The sequence below is a fragment of the Cupressus sempervirens genome, chromosome 5, assembly GCF_028749045.1.
Source record: "Cupressus sempervirens isolate cs-2001-9-10 chromosome 5, ASM2874904v1, whole genome shotgun sequence".
NCBI classification, from domain to species: domain Eukaryota; kingdom Viridiplantae; phylum Streptophyta; class Pinopsida; order Cupressales; family Cupressaceae; genus Cupressus; species Cupressus sempervirens.
The window spans coordinates 510,696,433-510,715,740 of record NC_143122.1 but is presented as its reverse complement, the minus strand read 5'-3'; the positions used below and the strand labels follow the sequence as shown (position 1 = coordinate 510,715,740).

At 39.0% G+C, this 19,308-nt stretch overlaps 1 protein-coding gene across 1 annotated transcript in view; it reads right to left on the bottom strand.

The window, feature by feature from the left end:
- Window positions 1-19,308, bottom strand: part of LOC149556947 (pathogenesis-related homeodomain protein-like) — a 241,526-nt gene that overhangs the window by 21,641 nt on the left and 200,577 nt on the right. The window contains exons 8-9 of the mRNA XM_089831585.1: window positions 3,489-3,578; window positions 3,256-3,306 (exon numbers count right to left, since the gene is read on the bottom strand). Of these exons, the coding sequence (XP_089687711.1) occupies window positions 3,256-3,306; window positions 3,489-3,578 (141 nt within the window). The remainder of the gene's footprint in view (window positions 1-3,255; window positions 3,307-3,488; window positions 3,579-19,308) is intronic.

Genomic DNA, 19,308 nt, shown 5'->3' with positions numbered 1-19,308 from the left:
TGCTTCTAAGAAGGAGGAGATAGAAGACATTCTAGATCATCGTGTGGGTAGGAGTACCAGAAACAGGCAGTATGAAGAGTATTTGGTCAAATGGAAAGGACGACCGATTGAGGACTCAACTTGTATTTCAGCAGCTGAGGTTTCCCATTTGGGATTTCCTCTACCATTCATAAAGTGACAGGGTCACTTTTCAATCTACCCTAGTTGTCTGATGCAGGAGCATCCAGAGGTATAAGGGCAATCCTGTGTCACCCAAAAAATATACTTAGACTTAGTTTCTGTTTCATGTGTTTTCATTTTTTGGATACCCATTTGGATCAAATAAAGGTTCCAACTCTCACAGTTCCACTATCAGTGTTCGTGTAAATCCCGATAAAATAGGAGTATGTAATTGAGCCATCATTTTGGTGAACTAGGAAGTGTAAATTGGCTAGATGAACGTAATTGTAATTTAGAGCATTCCAGAAAAAAAATCAGGTCAAAAGGCCCCACGGTTTGAAAGTTATTGCAATTTTCCGGGTTGTGGAGATCTCCTAAGAATGCTTCAAAGTCAGGTTAGGGGCATTAAATGACCTTGAAAAGGGCCGAAAAATGGGGGAAGAGCGAAGCTGGTCCATAGGGCTATAGAGCGCTTCGAGAGTTTTCCGAAAATGTAAATGGTTCGTCAATCGGAGCGACGGTTCAAAAGTTAAGCCTCCCGAAAGTTCGGTTACCGTTTTTGGATTCTTCTAGATTTGCATCGACTTCTAACGCAACTTCTGGAACCTTCTATTTGGTCGGTGGATGCCTACTAGCACTTTCTAGAATGTACTCCTAGTCCTTAACCCTTCGGGGTCTATTTAAGGAGATTTCTGGCATTGTAAAAGGCAATTCGGAGTGGAGTTTGAGAGGAGGTACTGAAAGGAGAAATTATCTCCACATTTATGCTATCGTAAGCCCTTAGGGCATGTTTTGAAGTTTATTTTCTCTGTACTGAATGTACTAGCTTATTTTTCAGTTAATACAATTTCCCTTTTCTGTTGTGTCCATTCTATTCTTGGGTTGTGTCCCCATCAATGATGCACACTCTTTTACATGCAGCAGCTTGCTATTTGGAGCCTAAACTGTTTCACATTGATAGACAAGGTGATGCTGAAATTATGGCAGAGTTTTATGAAGCCATTGGTAGATTTGAACCAGATCCAACAATTGCATCTCTAATTAGAGAACAATGTTGGAAATACAGAAAAGCGAAAGGGATGTTTGGAATAGGAGCAGCCAAATATGATATGACACGAGATGAGGTACCTGGTTATAGATGGTGGATGAGCTATGCGGCAAAAACTCCTGAACTTCAGCGATTTGCCATTCGAATTTTGAGTCAAGGAGCAAGTTCATCAGCTTGTGAGAGAAATTGGAGTTGCTTTGACCACATTCATTCCAAAAAAGGGAACAAGTTGTTGTCTAGAAAGTTGGGAGATCTTGTCTATGTTCGCAGCAATTTAAAATTGCTTATGAACAAATCAACAAATGAGTCATCTTCACAACAACAAACTTTAGAAGACACAGCAGCACCAGACGTAGATGAGCCTGACTTTTTTGAGGAAGAATTGGGTAGTGATACTGATGATGATGCTACACCATCTGAGCCAAGTGCTCTTGATGACTTCGAGCTTTCTTGAAGCTATGAAGTCTTGACTATTGATTGTACCTATGCAACAAAATAATATCTTTGCTATTGTGATTTCACATGTTTCTTATGTTTTGTAATTAATGAATGTCTCCTCAAGCTTATGAAGTTGTGAGATCTATTTAGCAATTTTTACTATTTTGATAATTGATAAGATATATTACATACATCTAGAAAATAATTAAAATTGTATAAGGCGAATTTAATTCGAATTTTTCTCCGAATTTTTACTCTTTCCCGAACTTCATTCGAATTTTATAGTTGCCGAACTCGAATTTGAATTCGAACCTTGTGACTTAGCTTAAATCTACCAAAGCCCTGTGACGAGCATGCTTCCTTTACCTCTGCCCTGATCATCATCACTCCAAGCATGTAACTTTCCTCACTCCTCTGCATTCCTCACATGCATTTGCAACTAAACAAATTTGTATTTAACTAGCCCAAGTGCACCTCAAGGCTCTTCTTGCCACGAAGGTCAAATATATTAGCACGCAAGCACCCATCTTTCTCACACCTAACACTTTTGCTAATTGTCTCCTAGGTGCTCATTCCAGTTGTCTATGGCACTTAATAATTAAAACTTCTGATCAAAGCATGGCATCATGCTAGATTTGATGTCAATTAAAAATTATTTGCTGCATCATGCATAAGCTCTAGTGTCCACATCTTGAAGACATTGCTTGGTCAAACAAATGGAAACTTAGTGTTCAACAAAGAAGCTTAAGTAACCTAAACCAAAAAATGGGGATAGATTCATTCCAATTATCTCGGAGTGCATGTACACAATACTATACAAGAGTCCTATTTTTAGTTGTCCATACAAAAGACATTGCAGTTCTTAATGTTGAGGCCCATGACTCCATACAATCTCATAATACTAATATTGTTGTTTTGTTTATTTGTTACTATACTCTTTTGAGGCTTCAAATATGTATCTATTTATGATTTTTATATGTTATTTGTACGAATATGCCCAACCCTTCAAAAAATTGTTGAAGTCACATATCAAACCCCCATACCCAAACTGGAATTGGCAACTAGGCTTTTATAGACTTTTGATATGTTATCTCCTCAAATGCCTTACATGGATTCAAAGGAGCAAATAAAACTTTGATTGAGTTCCATAATATTCTCCTTCCATGGAGATTACCTTGCTATATTGTTTTTTGACACTCATGTCTACTAGCTTGTCTGGGTCGATTGATTGAGAGAATCTTTTTTATTTTGTTGAAAGCTAGTTAAGATGATAATCTTAGATGTAAACTCCCAAATCATTTATATATATAACGTTTTCACTCCAATTTATAAAAATGAAGTTATCTGGATAAATTTAGCATATTATTCTTGATTAGTTCTATTGAACTTACCACATTAGATTCCCATAAAATCATAACATGAAAAAACTAAATTTGGTTCATGCTAACAAGAAAAGTGAATCATTAGTCTTGAATTCTTATAAGCTAGCTACTGATAATTTATAGAATTAAGAAAAACACCATTGGGAGATAATTAAAGTACAAAAGTTCAACACATTTAGAAGACAGCTTAAATACCAGCAAAGAGATCAAAATTTCACTAATTTGTACCTTTCTATTCTTGAGAGCCATGTATCGTGCATTTTTGAACCACATATGGACCTGCATAAGACCGCAATTAAGAAGAAAATTTTGAATTAGGGGCTAAAAAACCATGCTTCTTGGTTAAATTATGAGGATTGAATCAGCACAATGTTAACTGGAAGCAGTGCTAAATGAAATACTACTACTTAGTCAACAAGTGGAATCAATCTCAGTAAAGTAAACATGGGAAATAATTAAACCTTTCGAAATGTGAGACCAAGTTGCTGTGAAAGGCTTTCCTTGTCAGACTTTGAAGGCAGCTCGTTTTCCGAAAAAACATTGCGAAGCTCCTGTCGTGCAAATGAATTTGCAAATATGCTATGATTATTTGGAAAAAATCATTCTACTTTTATCATAGGCAAATAGAATCATAAAAATAAACATTGAAAACTAGTTTATTACTGAATAGGGAGATCTCCACTAGAAGACTTTGTAGGAAATGGGTTTTCAGAAAATGTATGGCATTTCAAGAAAACAACAAAGTAAATCTGCAGAAACAGACAAAGTATAATTAAAAAGTGAGGAACCTCCAAACTCAAAATGAATTCATGCTCATAAATCTGGCTATAACATGCAGGTTGTCAATGAAAACTTTATGTGTATATTGAAATGATAAAATATGCAAGATGTATTCTCTCAGCTTATACTCCAAGAGAAGAAAGCCTTAATTACATCATGACAAAAATTTATAAATAATGACCCTTAATACATATAGTACGAGCATTAACCATCATTTTAAAGAGAAAATAAGGCAACAATATTCCACCAGCAAGATGCTAAGCCTAGAAGTAGATATACAAAATGTCTTTCATTTATAAGGAATTTCCCTCAATCCTGAAACTCCAAAAATGCATAATTGTATTAATCAAAAGCACAAATATATAGAGTTCACAAAAGCTTTTAACAAAAAAAGAAAAGTCATCTAAATATTGATGACTAAAAATAAATTAGTTAGGACAACTCAAACATAGAACGTAAATGACCATTAACTTATATTCTAAAATAACAAGCTAAAGATAGCAAGAGCTTAGGATGCTAAAAACATTCTAATACCCTCCCTTAATGGCCATTCTATCAACTACACCAACTTGCCCCCTAAACTTGTCAAACTTTTCCAGACCTAGCGGGAACATACGGAAACATTACTGATCCATCTTATAGACAAGCTGGCGGATATAGTGACGTTGCGTGGGCTGCACATTGTTTTGTCTTGGCGGAACCTATAAAAGGGCAACAAACACCTCCCCAAAATGATGATCTCTAGAAAATTTTGTGCGACCATGATAAAGTTTTTATAGACATTCCCCTCAGCATACCACCGCATCAAGGGTTTGAACAAACTATCGAATTGGAAGCAGAAACCAAGCTGGTCATAACCACACTATACCGCCATCCCAAGAAATTCAAAGATGAGATCGAAAAGACGATTCGAGAACTACTAGAGAAAGGATGGATCCATCCCAGTTCTATCCCTTTCACATTGTCAATGGTATTAGTAAAAACGGATAGGACAATGCACATGTGTGTGTACTACCGTGCATTGAACAAAAAAAAATAATGAATAGATATCCCATTCCAAGGACAAATGAGTTGCTGGATGAATTGCATGGCGCGGTCTATTTTTCGAAAATAGATCTCCGTTCCGGATACCATTAGATTCGCATGAGGGAGGAAGACATCGAAAAGATGGCTTTTCATTGTCATTATGGACATTATGAGTTCCTAGTCATGTCGTTCACATTGAAAAATGTACCTGCTACATTCCAATCATTCATGAATCGCATCTTCAACAAACAATTGCATAAGTACTTATTGGTATTTTTTGATGATCTCCTTATTTATAGCAAGACATGGGAGGAGCACCTGAAGCATCTGGATGAAGTCCTAAGGATCATGAAGGAGCAATTTTTGTTCGCCAAGCAATCCAAGTGTGAATTCAGCAGGACAAAAATATTGTGCCTAGGGCATGTCATCAGTAAATATGGAGTTCAAGTTCATCAAGAGAAGATTCAGGCTATCCTTTATTGGCCTCCCCAAAAATCACTCACAGATTTGCGAGGTTTTTTCGGACTGTGCAATTATTACCAGAGGTTCGTTAAAGGCTTCTCTCAGCTCAACCCACCCTTAATAGATCTGACAAGGAAGGGGTCTTTTCAGTGGAATTAAAAGGCACAACTCACTTTTGATAAGCTAAAAAAAGCAATGAGCAGTTGTCTTGTACTTGCATTACCTGATTTCACTCGACCGTTCATTCTGGAGTGTGACACATCCAACGAAGGCATTGGCACAAAATTGATGCAAGATAGACACCCCATAGCTTATGAGAGCAGGAAGCTTACACAAACAGAACACTTGTATTCCATCTACGACATAGAAATGTTGGCCATCGTATATGCACTAACCAAGTTTCGACAGTATCTGGTAGGTGCCAAATTTGTCGTCCGTACGGATCCCAATAGTTTGAGATATTTTCGGGAGCAATGGGACTTGAACGAGAGGCAACAAAAATGGGTAAGCAAGGCTCAGGGTTTTGATTTTGACATTGAACATGTGAAAGGAAAGAACAATGTGGTTGCCCAGGAAACCCGACATCTGCTCACTAAACCAGATTTCAGCTAACTGGAAGGCACATTTGTTGGTAGAATATTCCAAAAACACATTTGCCTGTGAACTAATGGATGGCAACACCCACGATAGTCGGTACAAAGTGGTGGATGACATCATCTACTATAAGAATTGGATATTTTTAGTGCCAGAATCCAAATTGAAGCAGAAAATTTTGAATGAAGTGCACAACTCACACTTGGCAGGACACCCAAGCTTCCTCAAAACTTACAAAAGTCTCCGAGAGAGGTTTTCATGGAAAGGACTTAAAGAAGACATATTGCAGTATGTAAGAGAGTGTGCGGTCTGCCAGCAAAACAAATCCAAACATAGACTACCAGTCGGGTTACTGCAACCTCTGCCAATTCTGGAATATAAGTGGGAAAGTATCTCGATGGATTTCATAATGGGGCTTCCCAAGGTGAACAGAAAGGATTGTATTTTCGTGATAGCTGACAGATTGACAAAATACGCACATTTCTTCACCATTCCCTCATATTTTCAAGCCGCACAAGTTGTCGATCTATTTTTTAGAGAAGTCTTTAGTCTGCATGGGTTACCCCAAAACATTGTCAGTGATCGAGATGGGCAATTCATCAGTATCTTCTGGACAGAACAGTTTCAATTGGTAGGGACAGAATTGTCACCAAGTACTACTTACCACCCTTAGATGGACAACCGGAGATTGTGAACAAGTGGCTCAAAGGTTACCTTAGAAACTATGTTTCGGCACAACAACGGGCATGGGTCAAGTGGATACACCTAGGAGAATATTATTATGATACCAAGTATCACATGTCCATCAGGATGACACCATTCAAAGCTCTGTACAGGTACGAACCCCTCTCCTTCATTGACACAATGCTGGGAGACAGTCATGCACCAAGGGCGAAGGACTGGCTTCAGAAGGGACAAGACATCCTACGATACCTAAAGGAAAACTTACAATGGGCACAGAATCAACAAAAGATGTATGCCGACAGGCACCGAATGGAGAGGAGTTTTGAAGTAGGGGACTTGGTTTATCTCAGGCTCCAGCCATATCGACAATCCTCATTGAAGGAAAAGGGAAAAGAAAAATTGAAGCCACGGTTTTATGGCCCCTATCACGTAGTTTGTCGCATTGGTAAAGTCGCTTATGAGCTGGAACTTCTGGAGGGAAACCGTATTCATAATGTCTTTCATGTTTCATGCTTGAAGAAGGTTGTGGGGTAGAAAGTCACAGTAGCCACAGACCTTCCACCACTTAATGAAGAAGGAAAGCTCATATTGGAACCAACTGAGATCATCGAAGTACGTGAGAAGACCTTGCAAAACCGCACGTTGAAGGAATATTTGGTGCGTTGGAAACACTTGTCGTTCGACGACGCGCCGTGGGAAGGTAAACACATTCTCCAACACCCGGCATTGCATTTGCTTGAGGACAAGCAAAATTTGGAATGAGAGGATTGTATTGTTCCCATTATAAAATAAATCATTTATCAAACTATTGTTAATGGGCCGATTGATTTAATATATCTCGGACCATTTTTGTTTTGTTTCCGTAATTTGTATCGCCGTCGGCTATCTTTGTACACCCTTGGAAAGTTTTCCTAATGGGCATTTAAGCATGGCTTGTAGGTAGTCTTTAGGTATGCATTTTATTCGAATTATTTCTTTGTACTATGAATTCTAGTTGGGATTCTCTGTTGTTCGCCATTTCGGAAGTGAAAGATGTTCCCTATTTGGCTCGTGTGGTTTCGGTGGGATTCAACCCTCACCCTATTTCGTCGCCTATAACGCTTTGCTCGAATTTAGCAAATCAGAGCATCACCTTTTGGCAAATTCTAATCAAAGGATATTGGTGTTCTACTTTCCATCTAATTCTATCTAATAAATTTGGATCTATAAGTTTAGTTTGCATTGTTGAGTTCTTTCTTTTGCACACTTCATCTTTCCGCACTCCAAGAGAAGAGTCAAACAAAATAATACATCACTGTATGGCATCCTTGTTTTTCCTCTATTACATATTATAACTAACTGTACGGCCCTCCTGTGGCATGGTCTCTTAACCGTATGGCTCTCCTGTGGCATGGTCCCTTGACCATACAACGTTCCTAGCATAAACCTCCACCCATGCCGTACGTCTTCTCCACACCCTACCGTACATCAAATTGCTCCACCATATGGACAGCGTACGGCCAACAGTTGATTCCCGTACGGCCATCATAGTCTCCTCACTCTAACACCAACCCACCATATGGCCCTCTTCTAATCCACTTTGTACTGTCACTAAGTCGTCGTACAGCTTCCTTCTCCCTCACATATCCTATGGCCCACAATTTCAATTACATGTGCATTCATATGGTATGTGCATACCGTACAATCCTGTTGGCTTGAAGACAGTTGAGTCCCACACGAAGGTCAAGAACATTACATATTCAGCTTCAGTAGAGGAAAGTGATATTGTATGTTGCTTCTTGCTGGTCCATGTGGCTACACCTGTGCCCAAACTGAAAACGTACTCAAAAGTAGACTTTTTGTCATCAACAAAACCGGCCCAATTTAAAACTAGAAAACCAACGACTCGTGCATCTATTCTTTTGCTATAGAGAACACCAAAATCAAGTATGTCCTTCCCATATCTCAACACATGCTTCACTGCAACCTTTTATGAGGTTTTCACACCATCCCCCCAATTGCAAATGGCAATGCCCCCCCTCTTTTTGCCTTTCCTTGGTAGGTTTAGGTAGTAGAGTACGCTGGCAAAAAACAAGCCTCTTGAAATTCTAATTGATCAAAAATTATAAAAAAATGGTGAAATTGGCTAAGTATAAGAGCTAGAGGTTAAGGGTCAAATGTTGAGTTGTGTTAATGGCATTGAAGATAGGATAAGGATTTCTTAAAAATGACTTGGTTAGGTACGAAACTTCTTCCACCACCTTAAGTGGAAACTTGTCAGACAAGAAAGTGGAACCCACCACTTTAAGTGGTAACCTACAAAATAAGCAAGTGGAATCCACCAGTTTTAAGTGGCAACTTTCAATTATCAAAAGCGATGTATAATGTGGCCTTGTAAATTTGTCTAAGTTAAAAAATCCCATAAGAGAAAATCAAGGTCAAAATGCTATTTAATTCTTTAAATATGCCAAATAAAGAAGTGGAATCCACCACCTTAAGTGGCAAACTAGCAGAAAAGAAACTGGAATCCACCTTTTTAAGTGACAATTGACAAATACAGAAGTGGAATCCACCTTCTTAAGTGGCAAGAAAATGGACTACATTTATTGGACAATGGAGCATGGAGATTATGAGTGCAAGAAGCAATTTGAAGTATGTAAGAATTTGGGCCAATCATGAAGCCCCCAAGGCTACTCAACTGGCCTTAATTTTAGTTACTAAGGAACAATGAAGGAAATGTATGGCCCTGCTAAGCATGCAGCCCTGCTAAGGAAACGTGTGGACATAAGCATCAAATTTGAGTCTAATTTGATGATGATGAGGCCTAAATCAGGCCTATAATGCAAATTTCAAAGAATGGGATCTGAGTCCTAAATCAGACCTTGGATTCAGTGAGAGACGCTTCTAAATTAGTTATCTGTGGGCTAAAATTTACAAAATCACACCCTATGATGAAACATACTGGCCCATTAAATTCAATCACTAAGGCCCAGGTCTGAACCATATAGGTCTATAATTAACAACTAGTGAGCTAAATTTAAATAGTAGGGGCCTCAAATTAAAAATGTATGGGTCTAAATCTGATGCGAGGCTGCATGAAATCCACACAGGACCTCACGAATATAATGCATGGGATCATGAACTTAATGAAAAGCCACAATTTTAATTAAAAGAGAGGTGTATTGTTGATTTCATCGCAGAAATGAGGTACACAGAACAATACAAGAATAGATAATACAATACCCAAACATAAACCCTTCTAACTAGAAGGGAAAAACCCAGCCACAAAAAATATTACTTTTACTGAAGAATAATAGCAGTTTGAATTTTACAAAGCTCACAAAACTGAGTCCACAGAAGTAATACAATAACAAAACCTTATTCACCGGTCACAAAACAATGTCTGAGACAATGAAAACAGAGCATAGGTATCTGCAAAAAAGAAAGAAACTAATCACATGCAATCATGCCAACAGAAAAAAGCTAACCTCCAGAAAATATATGAAAGTCATTCATAAGTCCGAACAACTCTTGTGAACAGGAAGAGGTAACAATAAAGTCCACTGTTATCAATGAAGCAATACCAAAACAAGAAACTCTTCCCAGTCTGGGTTCTATCGGCCTATGTGTGTGCAGAATGGTAGGGCTGCACCTAGATTCTATATGTAACATGCCTCAACCCCCTACCCCCAATAACTTGTTAACACTAAATATCTAAGACATCAGGTCATGACATAATGCAGAGAGATGATATACTGTGAATCAGAGATAGTAGATGATTATATCTGCAGTTGTGAAAAATCAAAAGATAACTCCCGTAGTTACATAACAGCAACATATATTGATTTAATTTTGTTTCCAAAAGCCAGGTTGGCCTACATTGAAGAAACACACCCGTTAAACATGATGACACATATACAATTGGATGTTTAGATACTTCAACACCCAATTCAAGTCAAATATCCAATGCAGATCAAAATTGAGGAAATTGTAATGTCCCCCACTTAGCCAGTCTGGATGTATGTTGTCATTAGCCCATTCTTGTATGGTCCCGAGGGCTAACCAGGACTTCCAAAAGGGATCCTGAGGTTATTTGGCCTAGTCAAATTTAATTATAGGCCAAACGAAGTTCGTTTGTTGGGTTTTCGGAAAGACTTACTATTTTTAGTAAGCCAATAGGGGGATGCAGTGCCTTCAATTTTCAGTGACAGGATGAGATGCGTTTTGTTGGGCTCTTTCTGATGAGCTATTATATGTGGGATTCTAAGTTTATTTGATATATTATTTTAATGTTTGAAGTTACAACGGTAAAGTGACTATTTAAATGAAATATTATAATGTTTCATAAAGTCACTTTATAAAAAATCAAGAGTCCCCCTTTTGAGTACATACATGGACTTTGCAAAAGGAAAAAAGAAGTAATATTAAAACTCATGTATTATCCCACATTGGCAAGACGGAAGCGTGGAGCGACTGAGGAAGATATTAAAAGAAAGAGGATAGCTCTCTTTTATTCATGCTTGGAAATATCAAAGAAATTGGGTAATATTCTAGAGATTATATCTCAATAGTTTGAAGGACGAAATCCCTTCAAGCTGGAAATCTTGACACCATTGAAAGATATGGTCTTGAGATTCAACATAGTAGCAGCAAGTTCCTGTAGCAACCGAATCACTGTAGCGCGGTACTATAGCAGCAAGTTCCTGTAGCAGCCGAATCACTGTAGTGCAGTACTGTAGCAGCGAGTTACTGTAGCAGCCGAATCAATGTAGCACGGTACTGTAGCAGCGAGTTATTGTAGCAGCCGAATCATTGTAGCGCGGTACTATAATAGCAAGTTACTGTCGCAGTTCGGATCACTGTAGCTACGAGTTACTATAGCAATTTCAGAACTATTAACACAGTTGTAGCCGCAATTGGTATGGAGCATCATTGAACTCTATAATTGATATAATGTGTTGAGTTTAATGAGAAGATATGATTGTTATGGTAGTTGTAACTTTCTGATAATCTGGAAACAAGAAATAAATAAATGGTCATTGTTATTAGCTGCATATGGTTTTATGTTGCCTCCTATCTGCATCTTATATGAATCGCAAACAATCTTGAGAAACCATTAATCAACATCAAGCTGAAAACTATTAAAAAATTTAGTTGCAAGCCAATCGTTTGATTAAATTCCAGTGGAAGAAATAGACATTAAAATAGCAGAACAAGGCAGGTTGTTACAGTGGTATCAGAGCTTTTTTATCCTGCCATCCTAGTGGGTACAAACACAATGAACAGGTGGTGATATGACAGATTGGAGTGTTCAACCTTTAACTCATCACTATAACTTAAGAAAAACCAGGGCTCGTCTAAACACAGGACAAGAGGAGCAGGGAAATCTAGAGAATCATATTGATACAGGTGAACAGGTTATTGGCAATATGGGAGACAAGAATGCTCAGGATCCTGGAGAGGAAAGATTCTTACAGTTATTAGAGACCTTGGCACAGGGACAGCGATTAGCAAAATAGAGGGCACAGTAACAAAATCAGAGATTGGAGCTTATGATGTAGATGATGGCCCATCAAATGGGGTTGAACACTAACATAGGTGGAGGAAATAATCAGAATGGTAACAATCAGAATGGGAATAATCAGGATGGGACACATAATGGAGGTGAACAAGTTGGGAACAATTTCAGTCATGCACCCCAGCAAGCTAGGACAGTGAGTTCAAGGCCCATGATTCCCACATTTCCTCCTAGAGCTCCAAAGCAGCCCGTACCAGAGCCCCAAATCACTGATATACAGGACCAGTTGAGGAGAGATTGGGAAGCCGGAGGTCTAGATTTTACTGCTGCAATTACCTTTAGGGAGTATATGGATGTGCGGATGAAACATATGCCACGAGGACATGACAAGAACCAGAGCTATGAGCTACGGAAGAAAGTAGGGAAACTTCAGTTACCATATTATGATGGCTCAGGGAAGTCTACAGCAAGAGCTTGGGTTCAAAAGCCTGACACATACTTTCAATTGAACCCTATGCCTGAGGAAGAAGCTATTAAGTATGCAGCAATTCATCTGGATGGGTTAGCACACGAGTGGTGGCATCATGGTATGGTCACTATGGGTCATGCACACATTACCTCATCTGTGGAGTTTACGGAGAGACTGATTGAACGTTTTGATAGGAAGGATCCAGAACTCCATTTCAAGGAGTTAGCTCAGCTTAAACAGTGGGGATCATTGGAAACATACATTTCAGAGTTTCAGAAAATTGCAGTGTTAGTAACAGATGTATTTGAACGGAGGATATTGGTTCTATTTATGGATGGGTTAGCTGATCCGTTGAGAGGGTGGATTAAAGCTCTCAACCCTCCCACTTTGCAGGACATGGATTCCTCTTCAGCTTCTAAAAATAAATTCCAGGCAAAGAGATTCCCTTCGAGGAAAGATAAGGACAGTAAACCTTTTCATAGAGAGGCTTAGCCACCTAAGGAGGAAAGTAAGAGGTTGGACAATGAGACACTTAATGACCTCAGGAAGAAGAAGCTTTATTTTCATTGCAGGGAGCCTTGGGATTTGTCACATAAGTGCCCATTGAAAGAAAAAGCTAAGCAGATGGAGTACTTTTCAGCCGAAGAGTCAGTGGATGGAGATTCAAAGCAGTCATCAGAATCAGATGGAGATGATAATTCTTCACATGAGGAAGCAGGCAGTGATAGCACGATGGCTCAGTTGTCTAGTATACAGGAGGTCGTCACTTTCAGAGTTAGGGGAACTTTGGATGGACAAAGATTTGTGGCACTCATTGATACAAGGGCAACACATAACTTCATTGATGAGAAGTTTGTGTCACGCAGAGGGCTACATACAAAGGAGCATAGGGGATTTAAGGTGATGGTTGCTGATGGCTTCAAAATCGAGTGTACCAAGAAAATCTCCAACTTGCAGCTTCGTTTGGGAGATTATGACATGGTGGGAGATTTCTTTGTTGTCAACATTGGTGATCAGGATATGGTGCTTGGGATGAATTGGATGAAATCTCTGGAAGAGTTTACATTTAACCTCCAAAAAATGGAAATGAGGTTTGAGGCAAATGGTAAGAAGATAGTGCTCAGAGTTTTGTCAAATGGGAGACTTCGAGTGGTGTCACTCAAGCGGATGCAGAGTTTCTTCAGTCACGACCAGGTGCAGTGGACAGCAGAGTTCAGAGTAATGCCTGAGGTGACAGAGCAGCATAAACAGGAGTATCCACCTAATGTACAAAAAATAATAACCAAACATACTAAGGTGTTTGGTGAGATACCTCCAGTCATCATCACACCCTACCGCCATCCAAAAAGATATAAGGATGAAATAGAAAAGGCAATCAAGGAGTTGATTGACATGGGGCACATACGACCAAGCAAGAGCCCTTTCGTTTCTTCAGTAGTATTGGTGAAGAAGAAGGATGGTACAATGAGGATGTGCATTGATTATAGAGAGCTAAACAAGAAGACAATCACGAACCGATACCCTATTCCGCACATTGATGAGCTTATTGATGAATTGCATAGTGCATGCTACTTCTCTAAGATTGATTTGAGATCCGGCTACCACCAAATACGGGTTCGAGAGGTGGATGTGGAGAAGACACCTTTTAAATGCCACTACGGACATTTTGAGTTCTTAGTCATGCCCTTTGGGTTGACTAATGCTCCCGCCACTTTCCAGTCCTGTATGAATAGAGTATTCAAAGATCAGTTGAGGAAGTTTGTGTTGATTTTTTTTTGATGATATACTGATATACAGCTGTACTTGGGAGGAACATTTGAAGCATATTGATGTAGTGCTCAACATTCTAGAGAGGGAGTCATTATATGCCAAGATGAGTAAATGCGAGTTTGGGATGACAGAGTTGCTCTATCTAGGGCATATTATTAGTGCAGGAAGTGTTCGGGTTGACCTAGACAAGATCAGGGCCATTCTGGATTGGCCACCGCCGAGGAACACTTCACAACTCAAGGGATTTTTTGGGCTTTGCGGGTTCTACCGCAGATTTGTAAAGGAATTTTCACAGATAGCAGCACCACTTACAGATTTGACACGAACAAACAATTTCAAGTGGTCAGAGAGGGCTCAGGATTGTTTTGATAGGTTCAAAGCGCTGATGAGTACATGTCCTATTTTAGCCATTCTAGATTTCACCAGGCCTTTTGAGCTACAGTGTGATGCCTCGGGAGAGGGTGTAGGAGTTGTCCTCATGCAGGACAAACATCCCATCGCATATGAGAGCAGGAAATTACGAGGTGTTGAGAGAACTTCAGCATCTATGACAAAGAAATGATAGCAACATGCACGCACTAGCTAAGTTCAAGCAATACTTAGCAGGGAGCCGATTCACAGTAAAAACAAATCATAACAGCTTGAAACATTTCCTTGGATAGAAGGATCTTAATGACAGGCAACAGAAATGGGTGAGTAAGTTACAGGCCTATGATTTTGACATAGTCTATGTCAAAGGGAAGAAAAATAGTGTCGCAGATGCTTTATCCAGAAGGCCTCATTTGCTTGTTGTTGGGATAGTCATGGATGATTGGAGAGAGTTGATCTTGGCAGAGTATGCCAAGGATAGTTGGGCATCTAGTGTTATTGAAGGAGCTATTCAAGATAGTCGATACACTGTTGTAAATGATTTGATCATTTACAAGGGAAAGATTTATTTGGTACCTGGGTCTACCATGAAGCAAAAGATCTTGAGAGCATTTCATGATTCGCCATTAGCAGGACATCCAGGATTTTTTTAAGACATATCGGCAGGTGAGAAAGCGCTTCACTTGGAAGGGGCTTAAGTCAGAAGTGCTACAGTTTGTTAGGGAGTGCCCAGTGTGTCAGCAGAACAAACAAGAACATTCCTTTCCAGGCGGTTTACTACAGCCCCTACCTATACCAGAGAAGAAGTGGGATAGCATTTCCATGGATTTTATCACAGGCCTTCCAAAGTATAGGGTCGGGATTGTATTTTTGTTGTAGTAGACAGATTGACGAAATTTGCACATTTCTTTGCGATTTCGTCCACATATTCAGCAGTACAGACAGTAGAGCTATTCTTTCGAGAGGTATTCAGATTACATGGGATGCCACGGAACATAGTTAGCAACAAGGATAGTAGGTTTATGAGCCACTTTTGGCAGGAGTTGTTCAAGTTGTGTGGAACAGAGCTAACTCCGAGTACCAGTTACCACCCCCAAACTGATGGGCAGACAGAGATAGTGAATAAATGGGTTGAGGGGTACCTTTGAAACTACATTGCAGGAGAGCAGAAGGCTTGGGTGAAGTGGCTACATCTAGGGGAGTACTGCTATAATACCTCTTTCCATATGCCTATTCAAATGTCCCCTTTCATGGCACTATACGAGTATGATGCTCCTAATTTTTTGGATTTGTTATTTGGGGACAGTAGGGTGCCTAAGGCCAAGGATATATTGCAGGAATGTCAGGACATTATGCAATCCTTGAAAGAAAATTTGCAAAAGGCACAAAATCAGCAGAAGCAATCTGCTGATCAGCACAGGGTTGACAGGTCTTTCGAGGTAGGAGACATGGTGTACCTCATGTTACAGCCGTATAGACAGTCCTCTCTCAAGAGGAGTGGAGCAGAGAAATTGAAACCACGCTACTATGGACCATTCAAAGTAATCAGGAGAGTGGGTGAGGTAGCTTATGAGTTGGAGCTGCCTGCAGACAGTAAAGTGCATAACGTGTTCCATGTGTCATGCCTTAAGAAGGCATTGGGGCATAATGTGGTGCCTTCAGTAGTATTGCCACCTCTCGATGATGAGGGAAAGCTTATCTTGATTCCCGAGGCTATACTTGACTCCAGGGAGAGGGTGCTTTGTAGGCGGACTATCAGAGAGTACCTAGTGAAGTGGAGGAACCTACCAATTGAGGATGCGACATGGGAGGCAGAGGAGATTATTCAACGTTCTGAGTTGAGATTGCTTGGGGACAAGCAATTTCAAGAGGGGCGGACTATAATGTCCCCCACTTAGCCAGTCTGGATGTATGTTGTCATTAGCCCATTCTTGTATGGTCCCGAGGGCTAACCAGGACTTCCAAAAGGCATCCTGAGGTTATTTGGCCTAGTCAAATTTAATTATAGGCCAAACGGATTCGTTTGTTGGGTTTTTGGAAAGACTTACTATTTTTAGTAAGCCTGTAGGGGGATGCAGTGCCTTCAATTTTCAGTGACAGAATGAGATGTGTTTTGTTGGGCTCTTTCTGATGAGCTATTATATGTGGAATTCCAAGTTTATTTGGTATATTATTTTAATGTTTGAAGTAACAACGGTAAAGTGACTATTTAAATGAAATATTATAATGTTTCATAAAGTCATTTTATAAAAAATAAGGGTCCCCCTTTTGAGTACATACATGGACTTTGTAAAAGGAAAAAAGAAGTAATATTAAAACTCATGTATTATCCCACATTGGCAAGACGGAAGCGTGGAGCGACTGAGGAAGGGATTAAAAGAAAGAGGATAGCTCTCTTTTATTCATGCTTGGAAATATCAAAGAAATTGGGTAATATTCTAGAGATTATATCTCAATAGTTTGAAGGATGAAATCCCTTCAAGCTGGAAATCTTGACGCCATTGAAAGATATGGTCTTGAGATTCAACATGGTAACAGCAAGTTCCTGTAGCAGCCGAATCACTGTAGCGCAGTACTATAGTAGCAAGTTCCTGTAACAGCCGAATCATTGTAGCGTGGTACTGTAGCAGCCGAATCACTGTAGTGCAGTACTGTAGCAGCGAGTTATTGTAGCAGCCGAATCATTGTAGTGCGGTACTGTAGTAGCAAGTTACTGTCGCAGTCCGGATCACTGTAGCTACGAGTTACTGTAGCAATTTCAGAACTATTAACACGGCTGTAGCCGCAATTGGCATGAACCATCATTGAACTCTATAATTGATATAATGTGTTGAGTTTAATGAGAAGATATTATTATTATGGTAGTTGTAACTTTCTGATAATCTGGAAACAAGAAATAAATAAATGGTCATTGTTATTAGCTGCATATGGTTTTATATTGCCTCCTATCTGCATCTTATATGAATCGCAAACAATCTTGAGAAACCATTAATCAACATCAAACTGAAAACTATTAAAAAATTTAGTTGCAAGCCAATCGTTTGATTAAATTCCAGTGGAAGAAATAGACATTAAAATAGCAGAACAAGGCAGGTTGTTACAGAAATGCAGATCAAATTCTCCAAATCACAACAGCTAACTGAATGAAAACAGTAATGGTTTCAACTTCAACAATATTGCACAGTTTATCGTATCAAATTCAGACCAGCACCAAACCATTTTAGGACAAATTGAGGTGGTTAGACAAGCAATGAACTTTAATTGCAGACAAGTCCAGATCCTTTTATTTGAAATCAGAATTTCAAAAAATAACCCAAAGAAAAAAAGAGAAAATCAGATCTTTCTAAGAGCTTTCCATTCCCAGATTTGAGTTATAGACTCAGATTTTTATCACAAGAAGCTACATAAGTGGACTTTCTTTATGATGTTTATGATTGATAGAAGGCTGCAAATCCATATTAGATGTGGAATGCATGAAATGATCATATTGTGTAAATCTGAGCATGTTATCAAGGCTTGAAAGCCTCACAAGCCACTAAAAGGAAAATTTCAATCACATGCTTATTCTAGCAGCGAAGTGAAACCAAGTTAGAGAGAGTGGTATAACGTTTGATGTTAATAATAGTTGAATTTACAATCATTTCCATGCAATTAAGAACTTAATTCGCTATCATACAAGTCTGATTTACTTTTCTTGGTTACTGATTTTTATCTATCAGTAATTTGAAATTTAAGATTCAACATACTATACTGCTACTTTGATAAAAAATTAATGTAAGAGCTAACTAGAATTTTGTACGGCTAGTCATCATGGATGGAAAAGGGTGAAAACCCCAAGTCCAAGACCAAACCTAAAGATGGCTATGATTTCAAGAGAAAGTATGATGTGAAAGCTTCGAGCCAGCAAGTTGCAAGAAGTTCTAGGGTCAAGTACAAACAAGACGCTTGCAATCCAAAGATCAAGAAAATACAAATCAAGGCAAGTCAAGGTGCAAGAATTCAAGGAGCAAGTTGAGAAGGAGAAAGAATGAAGTCTACAAGCCAAGGCAATAAGAAGATTTCCGGGAGTAGAAGTTTATCAAGAGGACCAGAGGTATTTATTGAGTCTATGAGATGAACATGCTGAGGTGGCACCCATTCCCCTCAAACCAATCAGAACATGACAAGTGTCCTAGTGAAGGAGCTTCATCATATCATATCTAGATTCACTGAATATGCCAACAGAAAAGAGAATAAAAGAAAGAATATTCGTAAGGCTGACTTGCTATAAATACAAGTGGGATCTTCTTACTGGTTCATCAAAAGACTGGCTTCTTCCACAAGTTCCCTTCTCTTGCAAGCTTCTACCTAATCTATCTTCACATTGGCCCATTTGTTGGTGTACCTTATCTAACGGTTATGTGTATCCTATTTTCTCATTGGCCATTTAGAGCAATATAATTTTTCTATTGCCCCACATTGTGATGCTCTTTTGTAATGGGATGGGCATTTAATATTGTTAGCAGCGGATTAGAAACCCTAATTAAGGCTCTTGTGGATTAATCTAGGCCATTGATTTTGATTTAATCTTGGCTATTCATTGTAATAAAGATCCCTATATAAAGGTTTGCTATCATTATTTGTAAGAGAG